Here is a 22,091-nt window from a genome sequence, read left to right on the forward strand (position 1 = left end):
GGAGGAATTTGCCTGGAAGTTTTCCATCACGGCAGAGCATTCTGGAGCTCGCCCCGTGCTCGGCGAGGGGAGCCCCAGACTTGATTTCTCCAGCAGCCCCGCGAGGCGGGGCCGAGAAGGGGCGGGCGGGCGGAGGACGCTGGCGGGAGAATGTGCGGAATGTGCCAGGCTTCTCTACCTACCCCAGGAGGGGCAGAGGAAGGGGCCGGCCGAGGGGAGGGGCGAGGGGCGAGGCTCCAGGCGGCCGGAGAAAACCTGTTTGTTCTCCTGCGGGCGGAGCCCAATCCGCGCCTCCTCGCCTCCCTGCGCGCTCCCCGCTGCGTCCCGCGCCCCGCGCCCCGCGCCTGCCACCCCAGCCGGGCGCTGTCCACCCGAGGGAGCCCGCGCCCCGCGACCGCCCGACCCTCCACCCGCCCCACGAGCCGGGCACCTGTGCCAGGTAGGGCTGTCGAGTCGCCATCGGACGCGGCCCTGCGGGGAGGCAGTGGGGGGCACCCAGTCCGTGCCCAGCTAGGGACAAGTCAGGGCCTCAGTTTCCCCATCCAAAACCCTTACCGGCTCCAAGCATCTCTCTTCGGGTTCCCCCCCGGGAGTCAGTGGATTTCTGGTTTTCGCTGTGAGTGAAAAGACTGACAGAGGAGGCCAGCGTCTCCTACTGAGGCAAGTGTCCCCCTCGCCGGCCTGATCCCTCTGTCTTGCCCTTTAGGAAAGACACGGTTTGATTGCTAGTAAATGGCCAGGGGCCGGGATGCTCTGAGAGTTGACTGCAGGTCTTTAAGAATCAGGGAATCTCACATCCCTCCGTCCCCCTGTGTCCATTTTATAGATGAGGAAACTGAGGCCCAGAGGCTAGCTCGCCCAGAGGATCCCCTCGATCGCCCTGGGGCCTGTAATGGGCATGTGCTGGGTACAGGGCAGTCTTGGGGAGGGCCATGCGGATGGTGGCTGCTCACACTCAGACAGAAGGCGCCGAATCAGGTGTCACTGGGTGTTATCGACTGGATCGGCAGTGCACCAGCTCTGTGACTGGATTGTTTTGATGGGGGCAGAGGGAGCCAAGAGTCTGTCCTCTTTGGAAAGGCAGAGGGATACCTCGCCTTACAAAAAGGCTGAAAGCTCAGGTGCTCCTGCCTGATCTGCCACTTCTGAGCTGGGGACACCTGGGTACTCTATCGGTTTAAGAGGGTGACATGTCAAGCTACCTCCCACCCAGGGCTGCTGGGGACTCAGATAAGGTAGGTGGTGGGTGTGTTTGGACTTTGGGACAGCTGAGGCATGGCAAGAGTTGTGTTTTTGCTGAGCCATCCGCACGGAGCCTTGACATCATGGAAGGCTGTGCAGCACCATCTCAGGACGCAAAGCTGTGAGCCCTGAGAGAGGACCTCTCACACCCTGTCCAGCAGTGCTTGAGGCCTCAGTACCTGGACTAAGTCCTGCCTTGGTCTCATGGCTCTTCAGACTTCTGGTTGTCGTATTGGGCTGGAGGCGGGAGGCAGGGGCGCACAGGTGGATGGGCCTGAACAGAGCTGCAGAGGTAGGCTGCGGGAGGTCCTGCTTTGCCAGTGCCTCCGCTCCTCATCTGAAAAGCAAGCGGCAGTTCAGAGGCCAGCAAGTGGCCAGGACACAGATGTACAGACGAGGGGCCAGCCTTCTGGCAGGCCTTGGTGCCTCCGCTGTTCCCCTCATCACTCCCAGGCCACTTCAGGAAGGGAAGGAACAGATCCCTCTCACCTGCCCCTCCTTCCAGCAATTTTCAGCCCCTGGCTGGCCGCTGTACATTCAGCCGTGTGGAGCTGGCGGAAGGCACTCGGTGCAGGGCCAGGCACGCGGCAGGTGCTCAAGATCTGTTCATTTCCATCCTCTGGACACTCATGAGTCAAGCACAGAGGTGGCCCAGGACCACTTAGGGTGTTGCAGCTCTGAGTAGCATGAAAACATTAGGGGCTCCTCAGTCCTGGAGCAACGAGCCACCCCTGGCTGGGAAGATCAGGGAAGGCTTCCTGGAGGAGAAGGGCTTGGGAGCAGGAGGAGGAGCTCAGCTGCCACCAGGTCAAGGCCCGCACGTCCTTTGGAGCTGCTCGAGTCTAACCTTCCCCTTACTCCTGGAAGATCGTAAACCACTTCTTGCTGAGCTCTTGCATATGGGGGCCCACAGAGAAATGAGCTCCATGCCTTGCCCAGAGGAGTGACAGAGAGGCCATCTGTCAGTAAGAAATTGCCATCCGAATGCAAATGGCAGCAGTGATTGTCCACCTCACTTCCTGCTCAGCTCGAGTCCAGACTCCAGAAAAAGCCTTTCCCACAGGAGGGTAGTGATGCCAGGGGCAGCCAGCGTCTCAGCTCAGCCTCCCTTAGCCTGACTGGTGCTCCTTGTCTTCCTGCCTAGTGTCCCCAAGGCCTCCTGAGATCTGGCAGGGCAGGGACTCTGGGTCCCCAGCACTGGGTCCGGGACCTGGCCATGATAGGCATCGGCACCTGTTCCCTGAACTGTCCTCTGGTGCATGCCAAGCAAACTCCCCCAATTCTGGCTTAGTGCATCTGGAAGCCAGAAGCCTGCCTTCTTCCTTCCCCACTCAAGCCTCCACAGGTGACTGACCCCTTTGGTGTGGGTTTTGCTTCAAGCCACAACTCATAAGGTGCCAGGTCACCTGTAACACAAGCTTTGCTTCTGTTGGTGAGTCCTGAGGCTGCCCCCACTGCCAGTGCCTAGCAGCATGGGACAGGACCAGTGCCAGAGAGGAGAGCTGCCTTCCAGTGCTCTGGAGCCCTGAGCGGCAACCCCTTGCAGTCCGGGCCTTTGGGCTCTCATGTTTAGGGTCAGTCCAGGGGCTTTGCCTTGGTTACCACTGTGCCTATAGTGAACCGAATGATGCCAAGACAACGGAAGTACCATCAGGGACTGGTCCCTGAGAGATGCTCGGGAGAGGTTGCCGTCATTGCTTCCAAAGACCCGGGCGGGGCGGGAGTTGAACCGTCCCACACCTGGTCAGGTGTGTGGTAGGGGAGGGTGGCATCTTTATAGCCTAGTGGTTAAGAGAATGGCTCAGAGGTCAGACTGGGTTCAAACCCCAGCTCAGCCACCATCCAGTTGTGCAAAGTTGGGCCGTCCATGCAACCCCTTGAGGCCTCTGTTTTCTCACCAGTACAGAAGGGCGGCTAAAGCCAGGAGTACCTGCTGCACTGGGTGCTTGGCTCAGAGGTGGTGCTCTGTCACGGAAGGTAGCTGAGCCAGGACTATGGTGCCCTCCTTCAGGGCTGTGGTGGCAAGGAGTGAGGTGGGACTAGGTGGAGAGAGAGATGCTGTCTGGGATGTGGGCCCCTACCTGAGGAAAACAGTTTAGAAATTACTGCTGATGATGCAAACAGTATCTCCCCACATTTCAAATGACTCACTAAAGAACACTTAATTCTTAGGGTGATTTCTCATGCCTACTAAAGTCTGACTCGCTTTCTTTTTTGTTTTCACTTTTGTTGTTGTTGTTAGAGCTGGGGTCTCGCCTTGTCACCCAGGCTGGTATACAGTGGCTAGTCACAGGCACGATCATAGCACACCGCAGCCTCCAACTCTTGGGCTCAAGCGATCCTGGTGCCTCAGCCTCCTGAGTAGCTGGCACTACAGGCAAGTGCCACCATGCCAGCACTGTTGTTACTTTTTATCTTTAAGTTTTTTTATGTATTTATTTTTTTACCTTGAATTGATTTAAAACTCATAGAAAAGTTGTAAGAATCGTGCAGAGAACTCCTGAAGCCTTATCTGAACTCCCACTGTTAACATTTTGCCACATTCTCATTAGCTTTCTTCACTTGTAGCCTTTGGACGGGTCAGAGGGTGGGCAGGGCTGGTGTCAGCTCATTTTTCCAAAGGGAAACTGAGGTACAGAGAGGGACTTGCTCAAGTCCCATTGATTAGAAACTGAGCCAGATTAACTTATTTCAGGGACACACACTGATGCATTTGGCAGGTGTTTTCTTGATCACTTTCTGTGTTGGGCGCTGGGGCACAGAAATGACTGAGAACTGACAGCAAAGTGGGAGGCACAGGCCTGGGTGGAGAAGAGACTGGAAAAGGAGAAGACAAGAGGCCCTGCGGGTATCATTCTCAATGTCGGAGGTGGAAAGCGGGAAGGAATCTGCAACTTAAGCGCGTGTCCCAGGGAATTTGACTGACTGCCGAAGGGTCTTAGAGGCCACTTTCAGAAACACTGTCTAGGCTTTTCCTGTTGGGAGTGTGCTCATTTCTCATCTCAAAAGGAAACTGGGAACTGGGAGGGTGCCTGCCTGGAGCAGGGAGGTGGGTCCAGGCCAGCCAGGAGAGCAATTCCTCACCCACTCATTAATGCCCGCTGAGCCATCCCTCTTCCCGCAGAGCTGCCCTTGGGGCTGCTGCTGCTGAGATGGCCACAGAGCTCTGAAGCCACCCCCTGGGTCAGAGAGGAGTCATAGCCTCTGGGGCCAGTGGGCAAGCTCTAGGCTGCTGGTGGTTGCTGGCGGTGGTCCCTGGCCTTGGCCCCATCTGTGGGCCCAGCTCGGGCACCCAGTCCGGGCCCCTTGGTGTAGTCCCTGTGATCTTTGGCTCAGCACGCCACTTTCTGATGACTAGGTCAGTTTCCCAGAGAGCTTGATGTGGCAAAGAGTTGCTATGGAGAGAGCAAGCACAAGGATTTTAATCGCAAGAACCGGCATCCCTGGTGAAAATGCTTACATCAGGCACTGCCTGCTTTAAACTGAAAAAAAAAAAAAAAAAAAACCCAAAACCCAAAACCAGGACTTGCTTCACCACTTGTGCCAGCGATCCCTTACTCATGCTTTCATTCCTTCGGGCCTGAGCCTAGGCACCTCCTGGGAAATGCAGTGCTCTGGCTACACCCTGCTAGGCCGATTCCCCCCAGCACCCAGCCTGGTGGTTAGCGCTCTGAAAATGCTTGTTGCATACATGGCAATGTGATCTTGGGCAAGTGCGTTCTTCTCTCTGGACTTCCTTGTTCTTATCCAAAAATACGGGCAGTGTTAGAGGTAAGGGTGGAGTTGAGGGAACTCTGGGTCTGGAGTGGGCAGGAAGATGAGAAAGAGGGTTGTGGGAGGGGAGAAGGAGGATGGGGAGTCAGAGCTTCGGGGAAGGTGGGGAGGCAGCGGGCTCGTTCTGTTGCTTTTGCTCCTCACTAGTGATCACCTGCATCTAGGACAGAAGGAATTAGCTTTGGCTGATGTTAGTCAAGGGCAAGTAGGAGTGACTTCCTGTCACTGGCCCTGCTCTGGCAAAGACTGAATGGATGGCAGCAATGGTGTGTGTGTAAGGGGGGTGTTCCTAGGGGAAAGCAAAAGAGGGTAAAAGAAAGTGACCAGGTGCAGTGGCTCACGCCTGTAGTCCCAGCACTTTGGGGGGCTGAGGCGGGTGGATCACCTGAGGTCACGAGTTAGAGACCAGTATGGCCAATATGGTGAAACCCCGTCTCTATCAAAAATACAAAAATTAGCCGGGTGTGGTAGCAGGCATCTGTAATCCCAGCTACTAGGGAGGCTGCGGCAGGAGAATTGCTTGAACCTGGGAGGTGGAGGTTGCAGTGAGTGGAGACTATGCCACCGCACTCCAGCCTGGGTGACAGAGTGAGACTCCGTCTCAAAAAAAATAAAAATAAAAATAAAAAAAAGAAAGGAAGTAGAGGGAGAGGGAGAGAGGTGCTGTGGAGGTGGAAGTGTGGGCTCCATGACCTCTGAGCCTCCTCTGATCCCACTGGCTGCCTTGTCTGCAAATGGGACTAGCATCTCTGCATGACTGGGATTGGCTTAAGACCACACTGGTTCCCTGGCTGCAGAGACAACTGCAGGACGAGGGGTGCAGAAGCAGCCAGGGCCCTACAAGAGGGTCCCTGCCTAGCCCTGTGTTCTCCGCAGAGACATCTCAGAGGGCCCTTGAAGCCAAGCCGGCCCTGAAATGGCCCAGTTCCCTGAACAGTCGCTTGTATCTGGCTCACTGAGAACTAGAACATGGGTGCATGGAAGCCAGGAGGAATCCCGAGGCCCCAAAGAGTGGTGGGTGGCCGGGGCTGCCTTCTCCCCTCCTCCTCACCCCCAGCTCCCCACCACCTTGGGACGGAGCTGGGCTGACTTAGATGTCTGCCTCCCAGGGCCCCTCCAGCATAGACGCCGGAAAGTCTAGATGCTGGGGTGTTAGGGGTGGGATGGGGAGAGGTGAAATTCCAGACTTTCATGCAGAAGTCATTTACCTGTAAAGCACATTTACAAATACCAGCCCCCCATGCATTCTTTTTCCATATTATATTTTTCCCTCTGCAACCCAAGTCTTTTGCAGCTCTTTTTTTCCCACTTGCTGCTCCTTTTTCCTGCCACCCTGTTGGCCTCCAGGCGAGAGCCCCTGGGACTGGAGCATCCCAGGCAGGTCATGCATGCTGGCTCTGGCAAGAGGGGCCCAGCCTAGGCCTCCTTGGAGCTGCACGCTGAGCAGCAGACTAGGAGGCTCAGATGGGATCCAGCTGCTCAGCCCTGCCTATGGTCCCTAAATCACCTTTGAAGGGCCCCACCCCCCTGGATCTCAGCAACTCCTGGAACAGCAGCTACAGCCGCTGCAGCGGTGCCTGTGGTGGTGCCTGCTCCATCCCCTTCCCAGAGGAAAGCAACCTGTCTGCTGACTGTTGCCTTGCCAGCTGCTGAGACTCCAGTGCAGGAGACCGGGAATCAGAATGTCCTCATTCACCAGACCTGGCCACAGGAGGCTGCTTCATCAAATGTAATGTTTCATCATTCCAACCCTTTTGGTCCAGAAAATCAGCACCCGCACTGGCTTAAATCAGCCTGGGTCCAAACTGAGTCAGCCAAGTGCGTGCCTTGAGAAAGGACGGGGTGAGGGCATCTGAGCGGGGGTGGAGGCCGTGCTTCCTGACTTTATAATTCCTCAGCCCCTCACACTCCTTGCCGTGACTGGCACTTGGAGAGTGCAGGCTTGTCCCTGCACTTCCCAAGGCAGCCTCCAGGAAGAGTCTGTGCCACAGCCAAGGCTCTCCCCACCGTGCTAGCCTTTGACCTCAGCCCCCTTCCCGGGAAGTATCATTGCTTGGGGTCCTGTGGCCTTGGTGATGACCCGAGGGGCTGCACTGAAGCCTACACCTCCTCGCACGACCAGGTGCAGGGGCCAGGGAGCATTTTGAGAATGGGGCTTCCTTAAGCCCATTCCGCCTCCCGTGGGCACAACAGAGTATTGTCTTTGACCTCCGAGTTTAGAAGTGAAGGTCAGGAAGGGTGAGTGATGTGCCCAGTGACTAAAACCCAGGTCCTTGGACTCCTTGTCAGTACTCCTTCCTTTGCTCCAGAGTTGGAAGAGCCAACATGGATGTGTGGCTTTGTGGCCTTGACCAAGCCCTCCACAGCTCTGACGGCACCACTGTGCCCGTCTCATGACATGACAGATGATAAGGCATGACTGGCTCTGCGCTGAGGCCTTCTGAATATGTTGTGCCCCTACTACCCTCTCAGCATCTGTTTCTGTTGCCCCATCTGGCTCAGGGCTGCAGTCTGGCCACAGAGAGGGAAGGTCTCTAAGGAAGGAGAATGGGCTAGGAGAAGCCATCTGCTGCCCCTTGTTTAGCAGGCTGCATTCTCCAGCAAGCCAGCTCTGACTATCTCAGTGATGCCCTTCTCCTGGTCACCCAGACTGCCCTGTTCCTGGGGCAGCTCACGACACTGCAAGGGGTTTGTGAAGGGTCTTTCATGGCCCTTACTCTGAGCTCACAGACATTGCTTGAAAGACAGCAAAAGAGGACCTAAGACATGGGGACTTTTCTTTGAATCCTTTTCCTGACACTAGAGCCACTGGAGGCTCTTTGCCCAGCGGGAACATTTACAGTGAGAAATGGACAGGAGCCTCGACACCCCCACCCTATGCTGAATTCGACCTCCACCCCCATTTTACCAAGACATGTCCTCCAGCAAATGAAGCTGTCAGACAGGTCGGGGAAGGGGGGCGGTCACAGCCTGGGAGGGAGCTGCCTCCCTCTCACCCGTGGTGCTGGTGGTGGTGGTCCCCAGGTTGAGTTGGACCAGAATGGAGAGGTGGAGGGACTCTGGCCAGGGGAGCTACCTAGGCTGGCTGGGCTCTGGGGCTTGGGCAGCCGGGAGCCTTGGGTTTGTAAAGCCAACTCTGGCTCTTGTAGGAGGACTGGGGGAAAGGTGTAAGAGCTGGGGTCACCCTTACACATGTGTTTCTCCATGGTTTGGTCATTGCCACCCTTTTAGAATGGTGGGGAGCCAAGACACCATAAGGGGAGGAAGGATTTGCCCAGGGTGGCAAAGCTGGGATGAGTCTGCTTCCCAGAAACCAGCCATCTTCTCTGAGGGTCCCAGCAGGGATCAGCCCTGGCAGGTATCTAAGCTAAGGGATCAGCACTGTCTGGGTCCACCCATCTCTAGGAACAAGTTCTTGGGAGACAAGGGACTTATCCCTCTACCACTTACCTCATGACCAGATAGGAGAACTTACATTTCTGCTATGGGGGCAGGCCTAAGTGCTGGTCCCCAGCTATCTTCTGGGCCTCTGCCTCCATAAAGCCTCCTTGTCCTGGAGCCACATGAAAGTGCTTGCAGACAGAGCTTTCCTAAAACATAGCCAAGGTTTCCTAAAACATAGCAATCAGCCTCTGCAGTGGGCAAACCAAGTCTTGATGGTTTCATCCACTTATACTTGACAGATCCATATTTGGTCCCTGTACTTGAGGGGCAGCAACTCTGAGTTGTGCCCCCTTTCTTGTCCCGTCCAGGTGTTTCCTTATGCTGACTCCTGACCCACCCCAAAGGGGTCCACACTGATCTGAGCTGTGAGTGATCCCTGTGAGCCTAGCTGAGGTTGGCACGTGTGGGATGGCAGAGCTGGGTGTCTGCTTAGCTCCTGGCTGCAAAGCATCCCAATTTACCTTTGGGAAAGAAGCCCTTCTGCTTGCACCTCTGCCTGTGGCACACTTGCTCCTGCTTGTGCATGGCACCCAGTGCCCAGCACACATGAACTGAGACAAGCCCTGACACCCGTGCCCTCTGGCTGCGTCTCATCCATGGGCCGCAGCAATATTCAATGCTCTGGGAAGGGAAGGCTGAAGGCGTTTTGCTCCTTTGCCTTCCCAGTTTGCTTAGGAGGCCCCTGCCTGGCATCCTACTTCCCTTCTGCACAATTTGGGAGCCATCCTAATCCCCTGCAAGCCAGATTCTCTGGGGAGCCAGGCAGCGGGGAAGCTCTACAAAACTTTCTCTGAGTTAGTCCTCTCATCTTGGAGGCTGAACACGTCCTGTGGTGTGACAGGGAGCCTTTTCTCCTGCCGCTCCCGTCTGTGTCCATCTCCTCATGCTCCAGCACCTGCGTCATTGCCTGTTGCCGCCCCCACTCCTCTGGCGCACGGGAATCTGCATGCATTAGCCCCCTGCGTCAGCTCCCCTCTCACTCCACTCACTGATGACACCAGGCTTGCTGTGGTCGGAATAACAGGCTCCCTTCAGCCACCTCATTGGCTCCTCGCTCCTATCCATCCAATCAGGGCCAGGGGCCCCTTCCTTTGAGGTTGCTGGGCAGCCTTCAGAGGCTGCAGTAGCAGGGAGAAAGGTGGGGCAGGAACATGCCCATGGGCATTTGGAGGCATCTGAATTCAGGGAAGACCTGTCCCCATCTCCCCCACCCAACTCTGCCAGGGACACTTCCCCTGATTGCCATCTCTCAGCCCACTTGGCCCGAGACAGGAAGAGGGAGAAAGAAGGGGATGAGGGGTGGGCTGGAACATCTGCCTGCTGTCTGAGGTGGCCTGGCCTGTGCAAGAGGAGTTGGACTTGGCCCTGAACTGCCCTGGGACAGTCTAGTGTTGTCTGAGTACAGGGCTTTGCTCAGAGTCAGCACAGAGAGGGGTACTGTGGAGTGTGGCCACATCTAATGGGGCTCCAGGGGTGCACCAAGAGGGACAGTCCATGCAGAAGGTATCAGATAAGCCAGCCATTCCTTTGGTGGCCCAGGCCAGGTCCTAAGCAGGATGATATGGAGATTTCCAAAAAAAACCGGAAGTCTTCTCCCAATCAAGGTAGAAATGAGGGCCATGGTACTGAAAAGGCCTAGAGTGGCTGTCCTGACCAGAAATGTGCCCACACAGGCCATCAAGACACCCGCGTGATGGCATGAGAAATTCAGAGAGGCACATGCTTTAGCTTGGGGTGTCCTGTCAGGAAGAGACCCAGTGAGCAGGCCCACAGATGCCACCTTCCAGATGAGGAGACCTAGACTTGGAGAGTGGGATGTCACAGTCATGTGGGGCCACTTAGGGAAGAGGAGCAGAGATGTAGGCACAGGCCACAGCCCATGGGGACAGTTTGCTTTCAGGCTGTGTGGCCTCTCTGGGTGTCAGGGCTAATGGACTTTGAAAGAAGCCTGAGTTCCCAGAGGAAAAAAAATACTGGAAGACTTGGGCAGGTAGCAGGCCCCTGGTGCCACTTTCAAAGGTGGCTAAGGAAGGAACATTTGCTCTCCATCTTCTTGGCAGGGTAAATGGGAAGGTGCAGGGACCCCAGTTACAGCAGTTTCTTTTTCTTCAGAAACTTTTTCTGAATGTTTCTCAGACACAAGCCCAGAGGCATGAGAGAGCTTGACATACTGAACTCAGATGGAGAGTGTAGGGCTGTGGGAGTGGGTGGGCTGCTCCATGGAGTCCTGGAGTCACATGTGGCAGGCTTCTGTGGCTGCATCAGGCCGAGCAGCATAGGCAGGCACGGTGAGGCTGGCCTGAGTCTGAAGAGTCTCCTCCCTCCAGCAGGTGAGCATTGCTGCATGTGCCCAGCGGTTCGGAGGAAGCCATAGAGGCGACTGGTGGTGGGTGTGCCCCAGGAGCCCTCGAGGCCATCGTGCGTGGGCTTACCTGGGCCACTGCGTGGCTGGGGCTCAGAGCCCTGGGAGCATGGCCAGGGCCGGACACGGGCCCACTCCTGGCTGACTGTGCTGAAGGTGAAGCAGGAGCATTGGCACAGTTCTTGTGCACGAGCTGCACACGGTGCTGCTGGCCTTCGGGGACCTGATCCCAGGAGTGTGTGTGCAGGGTGCTTGCCTGACACAGGTGTCGTGCTCCAGCAAGGGAAGCCAGTGTTGTTATTGCTTCCCAGAGGAAGGCATGGTTCTCATCGCAGAGCACAGCCCAGGCCACCGTCCCAGTGGCCGGGTCTTCCGGCCACTTTGCTGGGACCTGGGTGCAGCCCTGGGGAGGGCAGGGGTCTTGCACACAGGCTCTGGAGGCTTCACTGGCTCCCCAAATGGAGTTCACATCCACTAATGACTGTCCCAAGAGAGTGGAGAGCTGAGGGTGGCCCTGGGGCAGCAGCCATGGTGGCCAGAAGGTTTATCTGCCAAGCCTCTCTGGTGGGTGCTCTCTCCCTGGACAGACTGGGTCTGTCCCCCCACCCCCTGCTGCCACCCACATGAGAGCAGACATAGGCATCCCACGTCCACACCTGAACCATAACCAGTTCCTGTGCCAAGCTCTTCAGACCTTCTGGACGTGAGCCTCATGAGCAGGGAGTTGTCCTTGCCCCCTGGAGTACTTTGCTGTCTCTGCATGTCCCTCTGGCTGACTTGCCATGGGCTGGGGAGCCAGAGCGGGATTGCGTGGGGTGGGAGAGGAGCCATCAGCGGGTCTCATGCGCCCTCCTGTCCTGTCATCTCTCCCCTGGGCCCATACATGTGTGAACGGAGAAGCTGGCCTCCTGCTTCCAGGGGTGCCACTGCCACTGCCACTGTCACTGCTGCAACCTCTGTCTGGCATCCGGCCCGAAACACCCCTGCCTGCTCTCTGCTTCCTTCTCCACCCCAGCTTGCGGGAAAAGAGAAGGAGGCCCTGGGAAGAGGCCGAGGCTGCAGCACCGCGTGGCCCAAAGCGGTGCACAGCACAGCTGGGCCCCAGAGGCTGACGGCCTGCACTTGCTGCTGTGGGGATTTCCTCCTCAGAGTGAGCAAGCAAGAGAAGTCCCTGCATCCATTCACTCTCCTCACCTCCCATCCTTCCTGGGCACTGCCCGCCTGGCATCAACTCTTTTTTTTTGAGATGGAGTCTCTGCTGCCCAGGCTGGAGTGTAGCGATGCGATCTCAGCTCACTGCAACCTCCGCCTCCCAGGTTCAAGCGATTCTCCTACCTCAGCCTCCTGAGTAGCTGGGATTATAGGCACGTGCCACCATGCCTGGTTAATTTTTGTATTTTTAGTAGAGATGAGGTTTCCCCATGTTGGCTAGGCTGGTCTTGAACTCCTGATCTCAGGTGATCCACCCACCTTGGCCTCCCACAATGCTGGGATTACAGGCGTGAGCCACCACGTCCGGCCCTGGCATCAACTCTTGAGACCAATCCCTTGGCTGCCCAAGCATACCTCACTCCCACTTCATTTGGATAAACCACTGTTGGTCTCATCTTTAGCACACAGAAGATACACGTTCATGACAGGAAAATTAGAAATACACGAAAGAGCAAAATATTTTGGTGTATATCTTTACAAATTTTTCCCCCGTGCATTTTTATGTAAATATAATTTGACTTAGATGACACCATCATACACATCCTGCTTTACAGGCTGCTTTTCACTGAGTGATGTATAGAAGCTGTACATCACTTCTTACAAAGCTTACAAAGCATGTTAAATACTACATGTCTCAGTATGATTTGTAATAACTGCATAGTATTTACTTGAATGGATAGACTATAATATGTTTAAATATGACTGATGGGCATGTAGATTATTGCCACATTTTCACCATCATACTCAGCACTGTGATGACACCTGTCTCATATACCTCTTTGTTGTACTAGTGCAATTTCTTCCTCAGGCTACTTGGCGGTGGGGGGAATTGCTGGACCAGCGGGCCTGCCCCTTAAGCCTTTTGATACATACAGAAACTCAACCTGTCGAAAGATTCCTGCTTTCCCTTCCCACAAGAGCTACCAGGAAGCCACTTCTGGAGGGGTCCACATTCCATCCTCCAAGGCTGCTTACATCTGTAGCAAGGGTCTTCCTGGCTGTCACTGAGTGGAGGGCCACTCTGCCCTTCTGTCTGTGAAGGGCTGGACAAGGGGAGGGGGCGGTGGGTCTGGGAGGAGACCTAGGTCCCAGCAGGGGTCGGTGGCTTCAGGCAGTCACTCCCTGGTGGGGTGTGCTGGGCTGTCACGGGGTGCCTGGGCCTGATCCTTGCTAAGGATGGGGGAGGAGCAGGGCTTGTCTGGGAAGACTTGGGTCTGCAGGTCTGTGCCTGGCTGTTGGAGTTAGGGGAGGGGAGCGCCCAGTAGGAGCAGGGCTGGCCTCGACATGCTGGGCCCTGAGGGAGAAGCAGGGCTTAGCTTGGCGGGAGTTGGAAGGGCATTTCAGGTGGGTGGACCAGCATAAGCCAAGGCACAGGCATTCACCTGGCAGGGCTACCTTCCAGGGACTCCAAGGTACATGGTCTGCTTGGAGCACAGTGTCGGCATTGGGGGGAAAAGAGGCTGACTCAGGGGACTGGTGATTTTGCTCCCAGTCTTAGAAACAGTGGGGAACCATCTGGTGCTGACTGGGAATTGAAGGCTGGTGTGGGCCAAGTGGGATTAGAGACCAATGAGTGTTGCCTGGAGGAGACGCAGATAAAGGCAGCAGACCAGGGACCAGGGAGGAGGTCACAAGGGATCGTGGCCTAGACCAGGGCAATTGGAGGGAGAAGCCAGCTCAGCAGATAGGATGTAGATTCCAAACTCATTTGCCACCCCACCCCACCCCACCCCATCCCATCCATCCCATCCCATCCCATCCCATTCATCCCATCCATCCGTCCCATTCCATCCATCCCATTCATCCCATCCCATCCATCCCATCCCATCCCATTCGTCCCATCCCATCCACCCCATCCCATCCCATCCACCCCATCCATCGCATCCTATCCCATCCATCCCATCCCATCCCATCCCATCCATCCATCCCATTCCATCTCATCCCATCCCTCCCATCCCATCCCTCCCATCCCATCCCATCCCATCCATCCCATCCCATCGCATCCCATCCATCCCATCCCATCCCATCCCACCATCCCATCCCAACCATCCCATCCCATCCATCCCATCCAACACATCCCATCCCATCCCACTGCCTGACACTCATCACTTTGAAGACTCCTTGTCCCAAAGAACTTTCCATCGTGTGGAAAGACTCTACTTTGGCAGAGATTTTTCTGACTCTTTCATATTTATTGTCTCATCAAAAAAGAAATTTCACTTGTGAGACTCAGCCAGGTGTGAGGGAAAGGAGCCCATGGAGAAGTACCAGCCCAGGTCTTTGTCTGGCAATAACCTGGAGTCTTCTGAATGGAGTCTTAGCCATAAAGACGGGACTGAAGGCAGCATGGCGCCCTCTGCAGGGGACCGATGGTGTTCCCACCCAGCCCCGCCCTCGCTTGCCATGGGACCCTCTGCCTCTGTCATTCTGCATGTGCAATAGTGTCTGTCTTGACTTTGGAAGTGGCTTATTTGGTCCTGATTTGGCAGGAAACTTCTAGGCAATGTGGCCATCAGGTTTGACAAGGGGTAACTGATGAGTCCTTGTGCCTAGTACTGGGCCTGGGATGGAGTCCACTCCCCAAACTGTGGATGACTGTCACCTGCTTGCCACATTCATATGTGGAAGCTGGTGGCTGCAGTCCCTGAAGCCTTAGAAATGAGTATGTCTTTGAGGTGCCCGGTGCAAAATAAGTCATACTAGCTGGTACAGCCTAACAAGGTTAGAAGGAACCTAAAGACGAAAGACTAGGAGGTCCTCCTGCACGTGAAAAGCTGAGGCCCAGATGAAGTGAGGAACTCTCCCAGGTCTGTAGTCAGTCAGTGGCACCCAGAGACTCTGCCCATGTGCCCTGCCCATGGGACCACTCCACAGATTGCTGGGATGGGGACAGTTGGGCCTGTATGGCCCTAGGATCACCTGTGGAGTGAGCTCCACTCAAGAGAAGTCTAACGTGGCAGCTTTGTTCGGGGCTGGGCACGTGGGGCTCCCATTTGCAGTGATGAGGTGCCATTCCTGGCACACAGCAGGCTCGGGCTGTCTGGGCTGCTCGTTCAGTGCAGTTTATGGAAGAGCCAGCTCCTGCTGATGTGGCGAATTTGGTTTGCTCTCGTCCCCCTGCCCTGCTCATTTGACTGTTCCCCTGACCTCCACAGAAACACGTCCAGGCCCTGCCAGCTGGCAGCAATGCTGAGCTGGTCAGACCCTAGCCCTGGAGGGGCCCAGGGGATGGAAGACCCTGGAGAGAAAGGCTCTTCTGCTTTGTGACTATGCCAGCACAGCCAGGGCCCTGCTTCCTGTCATGCTCACAACCCTGAGCCCCCAGTCTCTCTTTTGAGGCCAAGGGGTCGGCTGTGGCCACTCAGGGCTCCCAGCCTGGAGAGCCAGCTTCATCACCCTGGATCCTCCTCCAGAGCAAATGGCCCTTGAGACCACCACAGCTAACCCTTCATGGGCACGGGAGGGCAGCCCTTGGCTCAAGGGCAGAGAGGCTGAAGGCAGTGTGGCACATTCTGGGCAGCATGAGCAGCATCGGGCTCAGGGGGCAGAGCAGGGCGAGAATACACAGAGGAAGAGGAAGCCGAGCTCAAGGCAGCTGTGGGCTAGGGGCGTAAGGAAGCCCTTACCACAATGCCACACTCGCCTGGTCCCTGAGGGCCACTAGGATTTGGCAGTGGGGCCCTGGGCTTTCTCCACTAAAGGTGGAGCCAACCCATGAAGGAAACAGGGCTGCACAACCCAGACCATTCTTGTGCTGTTTGAGGACCACCCACTGCACCTCTCCTAGCAGATAACTGAGAGCTACTGCTGCTTGGCTCCTGTTCAGGTGGTGCCGGGCACTTATAGGAACACTGGCGCATTCCATCCTCACAGCAGTCCTGAAAGGGAGAATTTTTTTTTAACTATCATTTTACAAATGATGAAACTGAGGCAGCTCAGAGAGGTTAGCTGAACTACCCAAGGTCTGTCAGAAAACTCCTAAGGGGTGAGAGGCAAGGTCCAACCCCAAAGCAGCTGGTCCCCTTGCCTGTCCCTCCCAACAGGCCATCTGCCTGCCCTGAAGCTGTTCGAACAGCTGTCCCACCCTCGGAGTCCACCGGTGCCAGCTGTCTCCCTCACACTCCCCAACCTGAGCCAGGCTGTTAGCACTCTGTAGGAGGGCTCATGTTCTCCTGTTATCAGTGATCGCTTTGAACAGACAGTCCCTGGCAGCCCCTGAGCTCCACATTTTCTACGTGAGCAGCCCTGGGCAGGCAGGTGGGTGTGCCGCTGGGCAGCAGCAGGTACAGTGAGTGCTTGCCTCTGGCTTCTGCCCATACTTAGCACTCCACCAACGCTTGCCACCCCCGATGTGCAGAGGCAGTCTGGATGATCTTGGTGTACCAGGACACATATGGTCACCTGCAAGACACTACAAATGAACGAAGTGACAGCATTTGCTTGCCTTTAGCCCCAGAAGCCCTGCTGAATCAACTGAGAAGAGACCTGCGGAGCAATCACCATGAGTATCTCAGCTCTTGGAGGCAGCACCAAAGGTGAGGCCTGGGCTCCCCGGTGTCCCAGGCTCTGCTTGGGGCTGTTTTCTTCCAAGCCTGCCCCTACAGGCCGCAAGCACTGTCCCAGCAGCAAAGGGAGAGCAGCATACTGGGAGGACTGGAACGGAGGCCGAGGGTCCTGGGGCTGCGTTCCTCTTTTGAGGCTGTTGGCTTTTCCCACCACAGGGAAGCCTCTGCCACCAGGTGAGGAGGAGCGCAATAACGTCCTCAAGCAGATGAAAGTGCGAACCACGCTGAAGGGGGACAAGAGCTGGATCACCAAGCAGGATGAATCGGAGGGTCGCACCATGTAAGGCAAGGAGGCGGGAGGGACCGCAGCAACGTGGGGGCGTGCAATCCGTGGGGGCCTGACCATACCTGGGGATGCAAAGGGGCTTCCACCGTTTAGAGCTCCACCAGGCCATGTAGAGGGCAGAGCATGGGAAAGGCTATCCAGCAATGTCACAGGGTAGGAGGGCCCCTGGCTGCCTGGGAAGGAGAATATGAGGCACAAATGGCAAGACTAGCTGGGCAGCCTCTAGGATGGAGGCCACAGGGTGGCAGGTGGCAGGGAGTCTCGGAGTCACTCTTTCAGGATGCCTCTTTCCCCCAGAGAGCTGCCCTCAGGTCGGAGTCGTGCTACATCCTTTTCATCAGCTGGGGAGGTTCCGAAGCCCAGGTAAGAGGTGGTGCTCAGGTGGCTGGTGGGTCAGCCCAGGGACTCTCCTGCAGCTTGGGGTCAGCCCTCAACAGGGAGGGGTGGGCAGTCCACAGGGGACAGGGATGCAGCCCCAGCCAAGGGTCTGCAATGAGTAATTGAAATCTGCAGGAAGGGGAGTGTAGGAGTCACTTAGTCCAGGCCCTTGGCCTTGCTGTGTGGCTGTGGGGCAGCTGACTTCCCTGCTGGGCCTCCATGGCTCCAGCTGTTAACTGGGATTGAAGTTGTCTTTAAGAAGACGATTATTCTTACCTCCCACCCATTCCCTGCAGGGAGTGAGACTGCCTCTGAGATGCTTTGGGCAGCTTCCAGAGTCACAGTGACTCACTCCTGCAGGTCGCCCTGACTGCTTGAGTGTACTTGGGACTCGGCATGCCTGTAAAGAGGCATGAGTTTGCTCTGACTGTCTCCCAAGTTTATCGTGACATATTTTGTCAGCTGACCAAGGAGAACTGGCTTCTGTCTCTTTTGGGGACTTTTCCATAACAGTGTCCAGAGGGGCTCTGAAGCGTAGGCACACCCTGCTGGCATCTGGAGGAACTGCTCCTGACAGAGAAAGGGAACTGAAATTCAGGCTTGCTCCTTGCTCCAAACAGCTGACAGGTGGCTTCTCAGGGGGTGGTAGAGGCAGTGGCAGCCTCTGGAAGGGAGGGCCTCAAGTTTACAGCCGACACACAGGGCTGCCTTTAGTAACTACGGTCTCTCTGTCACCCCTCGATGACTCGGCTCCCACTACCTGCCAGGTCCCATGCTGGGCACAGAGGATGCAGTAGTGGCCAAGATAAAGGCCCTGTCTTTGGGAAACTGACATCCCAGCAGGGGACTCAGGCAGGACCCTAGTAAACAGTTGAATACAAAAGCGAGAACCCCCACATGTGCCTGCAACATGGCCACCTCTGGGAGGCTGTCTCCTGTTAGGGATGGAGATTGTGGGGATGGAGACTACTGGGGCTGTGTTGCCCTTGACCCAAGCCCTGGTGCTGCAGCCCAAATCCCATCCATTGCAGGACAGAAGGGTCTACCCTGACCCCTTGACTCCTCCCCTAACTCTGAGGAGGACTCTTTGCAGGGGCCCTTAACTCCTGCCCCTGAGGCCAGAACTTACAGGCCGACCACCCCCGGCTGTCAGCTCCCTGCCTGCTCACCTTGGCTGCCGCCTGAGTTATCTGAGCCCCCTCAGTTGCTGCCAAGCAGAAGGTCTCAAACACTGGAGCCTAATGTTTCCCAGCCACTGAACAAGCCCTGGCCATGCCTTTCCTCTCAAACTTCCACCAAGACTTGGGGTGTGGGCATGCAAGGAGCTGGAGCAAAAAGGGCCCTGAGGGACAGGAAGGGGGACAACTGACTTTGGCTGGCTGCTGCCTGGGTTCTCACCCTCAAGTCCTCATGCACCTTCCTGGTGGAGGCTGTTAAGGGAGATCAGGTCAGGCCCCGGGCTGAGGGGAAGCCTCTGGCTCTGACTGGGGAGCCTCCAGCCTGCACTGGTTCAGCCCCAAGCACAGAAGATGGGATGGCTGTTAGCTGAGAGGAGCGCTCCCTCGGCACAGCACTGGGGCCCGGCTGGCCAAGGAGAAGCTGGACTGTGGAGAGGCCATCAACCTGCCATGAGGTGTCACGTTGGGCACTTTTCCTGGGGGAGCATGAGGGAAATAGGCAGAGCGGAGCAGACACCTGACTGGGGGCACAGGAGGCTGGCACCCCTCGTTTCTGCTGTACTGGGACACCTGGAGCACTTGCCAGCCAATCTTATTGCTATAGTTAAGGGCAGGGTAAAGTAGGATGACCTGAGCCCTCCAGCAAACCTTGCTTCACTCCACCCCTCCTTCCCTTTGGCAGGCCTCCGAGCACAAGGGCTCCCACTGGCTACATCATCCGGTAAGTGACCGCAGGACTCTGCCAGCCTTCCTGTGCCCACTCGTACCACCCCTTGACTTCTTACCCCTCCAACCCCTCCAGGGAGCTCACCAGCATCTCCTGGGCTCTCTTTTAGGGGAGTGTTCACCAAGCCCATAGACAGCTCTTCCCAGCCCCAGCAGCAGTTCCCCAAGGCCAACGGGACTCCAAAAAGGTGTGTCCATGGGGTGTTGGCCAGTCGGCCAGTGGGGAGGTGTGAGGGCCTGGTCTGGGCTCGTGGCAGAGAGAGCACTCTGCCTGTCAGGAGTGTGGGGCCTTGGAGGTGCCAGCTCTCATCCTGTGTAGGGCAGGATCATGGAGAGCAGGGTGGGGTGGCCAGAGGAGATGGGTTGGGGTGGGACTGGCAGTCCCAAGTGGATGTGTGGGTCTCTGGGAGGTCCTGGGCCACTAACAGTGTCCTTGTCCTGGGGTCAGTCCTGGCTACTGGGACAGAGAGGGCAGGAGTTGAGAGGGGCTGGGTGTAGAGTCTCCCTAGCCTGGCAGTGGGCACCCTTGACTTGACTTGCTGATGGCATTGAGAAGGCTGAAGTTGCATGCAATTCAAGCACCTTGGCATCAGACATTGCCTGGGGCTCCATCAGACTGGAAAGGCCAAGGGGACCAGGAAACAGGAAGCAAAGACACAGGCAAGAGCCCGCTGGGCTGTTCCCTGAAGCTTGGTGGGATTTGCCTATGCAGCAGGGGCTGCCCTGTTCTGAGCAGCACAGTTCTGGGTGTCTGTCAGGGCCAAAAGCAAAGAGGAAAGGCTCCCAGGCAGTTCCTGGCCCACCTATCACGTGTCCACTGGGCTGTATGGCCAAATCTGGAGGCAGGACGGCGCCTGCAGGTAGATATATGGAACATTCTCCTCTCTAGTGCTGCCAGTCTGGTGAGAACAGCTAACACTGGTCCTCCCCGCCCCTCCTCCTCTGGCTACAAGATGACCACTGAGGATACAAGAAGCTGTGAGTATGCAACACAAGGCTCACCGTGGTTCCCTCCTCCAAGGAACAAGTCCAAACTCTGGGTCCGCTGAAGGCAGCTGGCTACTTGCCTCCGAGTGCAGCCCGGGAAGCCCCGCCTGCCTGACACTGCCTGCCAGTTGCAGCTGTGGCCTGGAGCCACCAGAGGGTAACAAGCCCCAGAAAACTGGATGGCCGTGCACATTGCACGTCTAATCTGAGGCAGAGGAGGGACTGCAGGAAGCTTGTAGGAGGGGCCCCACAGATCTGGGGAAAGGATCATGGGTCGTGAGGCTGCTGCTGGCTGGCTGTGCTTCCTGGGCTTGGCCCTGCACCCCGCCGAGGCTCAGGTGCTCTGCCTGGCTGCGCTGGGCTGGGGGCCTGGGGATCCTCAGGGTGCTGCTGTCAGTCTGAGCATCGTGTGCCTAAATCTGAGCTGCTTCTTGGATAGAAACCTTTGGGGTTCCCCTTCGTGCTCCCCTTGGGGTCCCTTTCAAAGCCCCCCACCCCCCACTGTATGCTCAGGGAGGGGGTTTCTCTGGACAGAGGTGTGAATTGTGCCTGTAGCTCCCAGGGGACCACATCTTTCTGTTGTTTGTCCCTTGCCTCCATCATCCAGGGATGGGGAGCAGCTGGGTAACCTTTCTAGGGAAGGAGAGAGGCTCGAACAGGGAGGGATGGGAGAGCAGGCTCTCAAGGAGGAACAAGTGGCATGAACTAAGGCCCAAAGGCAGAGATACTGACTTGCCTTGTCACTGTTGTTGAAAGCCAGGAAGCCAAGCTGCTGAGGGTGGCGCCTATGACAGAAAAGCGCCTCTCCCCTCTCTTAGGGCACCCTACAATGTCAGGCGCAGCTCTACATCAGGGGACACCGAGGAGGAGGAGGAGGTGCCTTCTCCTCAGATGAACAGAAGCGGAGGTAACGGAATGGTGCCTTTTGGGCATCCCGGGGGGCAGGGCAGGAGCCTGAGTCTTCGAAGACTGCTGGAATGAATTGAACTGGTTGGGGTGACAAAATGCACAACACGTAGGCCATCAGCGGTAGCCCATGGAGCATGAGAATAGGGGTCATTCTCTGAGTGCCAGAACCACCCACTCAGTGTTGGGCCAGCTGAGGGGCCCTTGAGAGCCTTCTGTGGGGTAGAACCTACGTACTGTGTGTCCAGGGAAAAACCACATTTGGAGGCTCTTCAGGGCTCTAAATCGGTTTGTCAGAAAGGACCCTGAGACAGTTGGACAAAAATATTCAGGGAGAAGCCACCTGCACAGTACCCTCTATCTGCATGATCTGCATGCCTTGGGGGCAGGGGTTGACTCCACAGTTCTGAATGCCCCTGGACCCCAAACTGAGCCCCAAGCACGCGCAGCAGTGGGAGTGTGCCCCATGCTGCTGAAATACTACCCCAGTCTCTGCACCAAGTTGCCCTCATCCACACAGGCCAGCAAAGTTCCATGGACCCTTGCCCTTCCCCAGTCCTTTGTCCGTGGGGACTGACCACACACCACCCTGGTGAACTGTGACAGGGTTTGTTAAGCACCTTTTGTATGCCTTCGGCTTGGGGCCTGTACAGCAGTTGGGCCCTGAGGAAATAAAGCCCTCACCTCTCTGGGCTCAGCCAGCCACCAGTTCCATATCTGCTGACCCATCTGTGGCACAGGAATCACAGCAAAGCCCCACTGCCAAAGGCCCTGGCAGATGGGCTATCCTCAGGGGATAGTTCACAGTGGCAGGGGCCCCCAGGCCTGGGTGGAGCAAGGAAAAGAGCCAGAAGCTAAGAGTGGCCTAGCATTGAATGCCAGCTCTGCCACCTGCTAGGTGAGTGCTCTTGGGTAAATAATGAAAGCTTCTTGGACTTAGTTTCCTCATCTGTAAATCACAGAGGATACTAGCACCTACTTTCCTGGATTGAGAAGAGCAATAAACCAATGCGAGGACATTGGCATCTGGT

General features: G+C 56.5%; 1 protein-coding gene across 1 annotated transcript in view; it reads left to right on the top strand.

Annotated features, from left to right (window-relative positions):
- The first annotated feature begins 267 nt into the window (after positions 1-267).
- Positions 268-22,091, top strand: part of ZNF185 (zinc finger protein 185 with LIM domain) — a 73,236-nt gene continuing 51,412 nt past the window's right edge. Inside the window, 9 exon segments of the mRNA XM_033201662.1 lie at positions 268-439; positions 16,485-16,569; positions 16,756-16,879; positions 17,183-17,248; positions 19,124-19,162; positions 19,278-19,355; positions 20,057-20,149; positions 20,973-21,028; positions 21,031-21,061. Coding sequence (XP_033057553.1) covers positions 16,536-16,569; positions 16,756-16,879; positions 17,183-17,248; positions 19,124-19,162; positions 19,278-19,355; positions 20,057-20,149; positions 20,973-21,028; positions 21,031-21,061 — 521 coding nt within the window. The 5' untranslated portion in view covers positions 268-439; positions 16,485-16,535.

The sequence above is a fragment of the Trachypithecus francoisi genome, unplaced genomic scaffold (genome assembly GCF_009764315.1).
Source record: "Trachypithecus francoisi isolate TF-2019V2 unplaced genomic scaffold, Tfra_2.0 Lachesis_group6, whole genome shotgun sequence".
NCBI classification, from domain to species: domain Eukaryota; kingdom Metazoa; phylum Chordata; class Mammalia; order Primates; family Cercopithecidae; genus Trachypithecus; species Trachypithecus francoisi.